This window comes from Sinocyclocheilus anshuiensis, unplaced genomic scaffold (assembly GCF_001515605.1).
Source record: "Sinocyclocheilus anshuiensis isolate Anshui unplaced genomic scaffold, SAMN03320099.WGS_v1.1 scaffold2604, whole genome shotgun sequence".
NCBI classification, from domain to species: domain Eukaryota; kingdom Metazoa; phylum Chordata; class Actinopteri; order Cypriniformes; family Cyprinidae; genus Sinocyclocheilus; species Sinocyclocheilus anshuiensis.
Genome location: NW_015538059.1, coordinates 37,746 through 43,836, shown reverse-complemented (window position 1 = coordinate 43,836; position 6,091 = coordinate 37,746). Strand labels below are relative to the sequence as shown.

The following is a 6,091-nucleotide window of genomic DNA, read 5'->3' as shown; positions in this document are numbered from 1 at the left end:
TGGCATTTTTAACGGTTGCTAACCACAAGTTGAGCAACACCTGCTTGTTACACACCAGACGGGCACATGTTCAAATTGCATCTAAAATATTTTAGAGGCTGAGTTAGGAGTTTGCAGCCTCAACAGTTCTAGATCATTTGCTAAAGATTGTAACTCCAAAGGAAAATGATTCAAATCAATCATTTCCTTCAACATTCTCATAATTTTTTATTTAGAGCTTCCTGCTTCCTAAATAATTGGATCATTGTCCTTATTTTAATCTTCTGATGTTCCAGCTCCATCTTGTTTCCCTCGGCGCCGTTCCATCTTCTTTTGTTTTTTAACTTTGCGGCTCCAGTCCTTTTGAATCCCTTGGACAAGGAGATCATCAAAATGAATTTCTAGTTTACCTGGTTCATTGTTGCTGCTTCCAATTGAGAATTGAACGGGAATTGCATATTTATTGGGTCACTTCCTATTGCAATTTAAATGTGGCTAATGTTTTAGCACATCTGTCGTCGATGCTGTGAGGCTTAGACCTTTAGAATGATATATAGTTTGTCAAGATTAATCATGTCCCTTTTCATTTAATCTATTCGTAAACATTGACACGTGCAAACAGAGCGTTCAGTGCGCCGGCGTCCAGGTGCGGGTTAACAGGTTAAGGACCCAGAAATGTTCGAACTCACATCGTTGCTTCCCACAAGCAGTTGCAATCAACAGATATGCCCTTACCTCTTGTATTGAAAAGTGTAGTCAGAAGTTTCAGGAATCCTCCCCGGTGTCCGAGCTCACTCAGCCAGGTCCGGGCTACTTGGGGCTTTGACAGAAGTCTTTTTCAAGTTCAGATAATGGGTTACCGATAATAAAATACTCAGAGACTTGTTTAAAAAGAAGTTTAACACATCACCATTGGAAATGGTTTCGCTTTATTAAAAACAATAACTCATAGGTATTGAAATCAAAAGTAACAGCGAGAAGTCTTCACCTCGAAGTGCGGCATGAATGTGCTCCAAACATAGCATTTTATAGTCATGTATAAAATTTGCATTAATACAATAAGTCTTTTACTTCCATTTTTGTCAAACATAGTGAACACAAACACCCACACACTTAACTCTCTTTGTAAGCATAAACCTAGGTTGCTAGAGTTACCAAAGCCAGGATATGTGACCTTTATCACAATTAACAAGTTCATAGTAGCATAAGTTCAAATGGAATAATTGCAGCATCTTTCAAAGAAGCAAGCAAATCTATCTCTACTTTAATCTAAACAATTGCGACACCTTAAAGGCATAGGCAAGGCAGATAGCAGTTTCTAAACTACATAGCAACACTTCTTGAGATAAGATAAAAACATAACAACAGTTAGCTAGAAGCTCCATCTCGCAACAGTATATGTTGCATAATGCAACGCTCGGTTCGGCTCGGTTTGCGTTTCCACTGCAGTTCAGTATCGCTTTAGAGTGGGCGGGATTATTCACATGTCGTTATAGTTGCGCCGCCTCTATTGCCGCAACTCTTGAAAAATATTTAATTCCGCGTTGCCCCATCAAGCTCTCGCTGGATCCGCTCCTCTGCTATCAACGAGAGGAACATCTGTACTTCCTCGACAGACAACGAAACAGCCACTTTTTGGTTGTTAAAAAGGGTGCTCTTGTTAAACAGTTGCGTTCGATCCTTCGCTGGCTGTGCTGATTTAAATCTAGCGGTTCTTTTGTGTTTGTGTCGCAAGTTCATTGACGCAGGTAATGAAGATTCTCTCCGGCCAATCCGTGATCAGCAGAGTTTACACGTCACGTTTTGGTAACAGTACGGTTCACTTTGAACGTCAACCGAGGTGGTACTAAAAAAGTACCAGGGTACTGTACCCAGTGGAAAACCCCCCAAAAGTAAACCGTACCGAGCCTAGCCGTACCATGCAGTGGAAAAGCGCCATAACTGACTCGATCCTAATGATCTGAGTGGTCTGTAAGGCTTATATTTGGTGAGCATATCTGCAATGTATTTAGGTCCTAGGCCTAAGATTGCTCTTTTTCAGGAGGGCCTTAACAACTGCAGTTTTCAGGGAGTTTGGAAAGTCCCAGAGAGAAGTTAGGTGTTCACCACTTCTAAGATATCTGCTTCTAAACAGTAAAGCACACTTTTGAAAAAAATATGTGGGAAGTGTGTCAAGGTCGCAGGTTGATGATTTAAGGTGCTGTAGTATTTACTAGGTAAAATAAAATGTACACACACCTGTATTTTGCTGAAGAAATGCATCAATTCGATGGCGTTTAGAACGACTCTCTTCTGAAGAGATCGCAAAATCCCTGCGATAAATAACTCAACCGCTGGGGTACGTCTGACCCAGGACCCAGGAGTAACACAAAAACTAGCCAAACATTGAAAAATAACTAACGACCTAACAAGCTGAACCCAGCATTTGGGTAAAAAAAAAAAACCTGGCATTTTTAGAGTGCAGAAAAACTACTCCGCACCTGGGTAAAAATATTAAAAATAACACAATAAAATGAACCAACAGGCTGATCCCAGCATTTGGGTTAAAAAAAATAAGACAGTCTACACTGTTACATCAGAGATCACTTTTATGTCTTTACATTTCTCTTTTTTACTTTTATTTTAGGGTTGATTGAAGAATACAAGGAGAGTGAAGAACTGAGTGAAGTTGAGGAGAAAAATCACTTCAAAACTGGAGAAAAACCCTTTAGTTGCTCTCAAACCAAACAGAAATATTTGAAGAAAAGAAGAGCCAATAAATCTTACACCTGCACTCAGTGTGGAAAGAGTTTGACCAGCAAATATGGTCTTGATGTTCACATGAGAGTTCATACTGGAGAGAAACCACATACATGTGATCAGTGCGGGACGTGTTTCACACGAAAAGGACACCTTACAGCACATATAAGAGTTCATACTGGAGCGAAGCCGTTCACTTGTGATCAATGTGGAAAGAGTTTCTCACAATCATCAAGCCTTAAGGAACACATGGCCATCCACACTGGAGAGAAACCATACAAGTGTTCACAATGTGGCAAGCGATTCTTTTGGGCAGGAGACCTGAAGAAACACAAGAGGATCCACACTGGAGAGAAACCTTACACATGTGATCAGTGCGACAAAACATTTTTGAGGGCTTCAGACCTGAAAAAACACCTTAATGTTCATACAAAGGAGAAACCACATTCATGTTATTTGTGTGGAAAGAGTTTTTCATGTCTACAATATATGAAAAAACATCAGAAAATACATACTGGTGTGAGAGAGTACATGTGCTTTGAGTGTGAAAATACTTTTATTTCAGCAAATTGTTTAAAACAGCATGAGAGGATTCACACTGGAGAGAAACCGTACAAGTGTTCACACTGTGACAAGAGATTCAATCGGTCAGGACACCTGAAAACACACGAGAGGATTCACTCTGGAGAAAAACCGTACACTTGTGATCAGTGCGGAAAGAGTTTTGCACAAAAAGGATACTTTTCAGCACATTTGAGAGTTCATGCTGGAGAGAAACTGTTCACTTGTGATCAATGTGGCAAGAGTTTCACACAATCAGCAAACCTTAAGGAACACATGACTATCCACACTGGAGAGAAACCTTACACGTGTTCACACTGTGGCAAGAGATTCAGTCGGTCAGGAGACCTGAAAACACATGAAAGGATCCACACTGGAGAGAAACCGTATCACTGCACTGCATGTGGGAAGTGTTTCAATCGTTCCTCTTCTCTACACAGACATACAAAAAACATTCACAGTAAGTAGATCATCTTCAGATCAGCACTTTCAGGTCTGATGCTGCGTCCTCACCAAATGAGACACAATAATGCATTAAACAATAATATAGCATCTGGATAAATCTGTCCTAACCAGACATTACAAGTGACATGACAAAGAAACATTATCTAAAGTTTCACAGTGAATAAAGTTCATCTTCAAAACCAGGAGATTCTACTGTGAATTCCTTTCAAATGGGACCTTATACAGCCGTTTCATTCTCAGTTGATTTCTCTGGAGGACACGATGTATTGTTGAGGGGCTCACAGCATTTATGTTAGCACAAATTGTGGCATTATTAAGGATATGATTGCATATTTCACGAATTCTTATAGCATTATTGGCCAAAACCAAATTCACGATAGCCGTCTCTTGCTCTTCAGTGAACTTGTGACCTCGCCCACCGTGAAACCTTCGCCTTGCTACTCTGTAGAAGATTCAAGAATAGTGTGAGTGTGTGCCATAAACTGTAACATAATACATACTATTTTATACAATATAGTCAGAATGTCTTCTTACATTGAACTGTACAGTATGATAACCCACCAGACTGTGACCAATTGTGCAGTGCACTACAGTAAATGGATGCATGGGTGCTAAAATACATGTATTATAGTATGCCATATGTTATGCTGAAATAGCTACATTAGAATAGTGTACATTAGAACATGTACATTACAGTAAATTGTTACATACCTGTTATCATTTCTAAAGGTTTGAATTATACCCACCACTGTAAATTGACTCAAATTAGGCTGGACTCTATGTCCTGGTCTTTGTCCTCCTCCTCTTGCCTGTCCATCTCATCCTCTTCCTCCTGTTCCTCCCCTTGCAACTCCTCCTCTTTGAACTCCTCCTCTTCTAACTCTGCCTCGTCGTCTGGCTCTCCCTCCAACTCCCCTTACTCTGTCTGCATTGTTTGCATCCATTGTTCAAAACCTATAACTTGACCTTTGGCCTATTTATAGGCCTATTCTAAAGCCATGATTGGTTGGTGTTAAGTAAAGCAATGAGTGTTTGCACATGTGAGGAGTTAGTGTGAGGCGCTGATGAATTAGTGTGGCATTTTGATTGGTTGTGTTTGAAAAAGGAAATCAAGATACTTCCTGTTAGATATTTGTGTTACATAGAGAATTGTGTGTTGTGTTTTGCAAAAAAGTGTTTTATGAAATTTAAAACTGAGTCAAAGGCCAAAAATTAGCATATTGCGATTTGGTGTGTGCTTCTGCTGTTTGAGTGTCAGGTTTCAGAAATTGTGTGACAAGTAAAGATTTGGTGTGTAAGCAGTTGAAAAAAACTGTAAAGTGACAGCAGCCAAATAAACCTACAGCCATCCGTATCATTAATGATAATCAAACAACAAAAGAAAAGAGAAACATCACTCTCTACTCTTGACTGAATGACTCTAGTGGTTTAATAAGCATTAATCTGTCATCTTATACAGTGAAGACTATGCAGTGTTCTTTTTAGATTTGATTAATTTATCAGCTTCTTTTGTAGGCTATTATTTATCTGAATATTACTTTTAGATCTTAGTTTTTTCGTTAGAATCAAAATTATGTAGAAACTATGTATACAGTATAAGTCTTAAACACTTCATACTGGTGCAATTTCAAATGTATGTTTTATATTCATTTGTTTTTAATAATAGTTTTTGTTCAAACATGCTGTTTCTTTGCTATAGATTTTGAAATTTCAGAATATAAAGCCAGTTTTTTTTTTTAGTTAAAAAAAATCAATAAATAAAAGATTACCATTAAAGAAATGGGTTGATGTGCAGCAACGTAAGAATAGTAATACCATTAAAACCTTAACGATACCCATCCCTACTTGTATGTCAGTAGAGAGAGAGATCCATCTCATTAGATTCCACTTTTAATTTCAGTGATTATTGATCACTTTTGCTCAATTAATTATTGATTAAATGTTACCTTTTTCTTAATACATTATATTTACTTTTTATATTTCATCAACTTGTATTGCCTGCTGCTTATATTTGCATTAGGGAAATGTTTGCGTTTTGGGCTTTGTTTAAAATTTCTTAAAGCTTTTAAATTGAATTGTATTGAACTGTATTGAAAGCCTTTATTGTATTTGTTAAAAGTCACAATATTCTCTGCATGTGGCACATTTTTGCTGTCTACCACTGGACTGAACCGATCTGAGTAAGGTATAGAAAGTAGCAGTTTCAGTTGCTTGTATGATGACTTTTATTCATCTGTGGGGGGAAATGATCTCAAATTCACATTGTTCTCATTGAACCATTCACATTGCATTATCGTATCTTTGAACTTACATTACATTTACATTTAGTCATTTAGCAGATGCTTTT

General features: G+C 38.1%; 1 protein-coding gene across 1 annotated transcript in view; it reads left to right on the top strand.

Moving 5' to 3' along the window:
- The window catches only part of LOC107683478 (gastrula zinc finger protein XlCGF8.2DB-like), a 17,098-nt gene extending 13,235 nt beyond the window's left edge, over positions 1-3,863 (top strand). Inside the window, exons 2-4 of the mRNA XM_016479536.1 lie at positions 2,758-2,825; positions 2,910-3,196; positions 3,284-3,863. Of these exons, the coding sequence (XP_016335022.1) occupies positions 2,758-2,825; positions 2,910-3,196; positions 3,284-3,747 (819 nt within the window). The 3' untranslated portion in view covers positions 3,748-3,863. The remainder of the gene's footprint in view (positions 1-2,757; positions 2,826-2,909; positions 3,197-3,283) is intronic.
- The last annotated feature ends 2,228 nt before the right edge of the window (positions 3,864-6,091 follow it).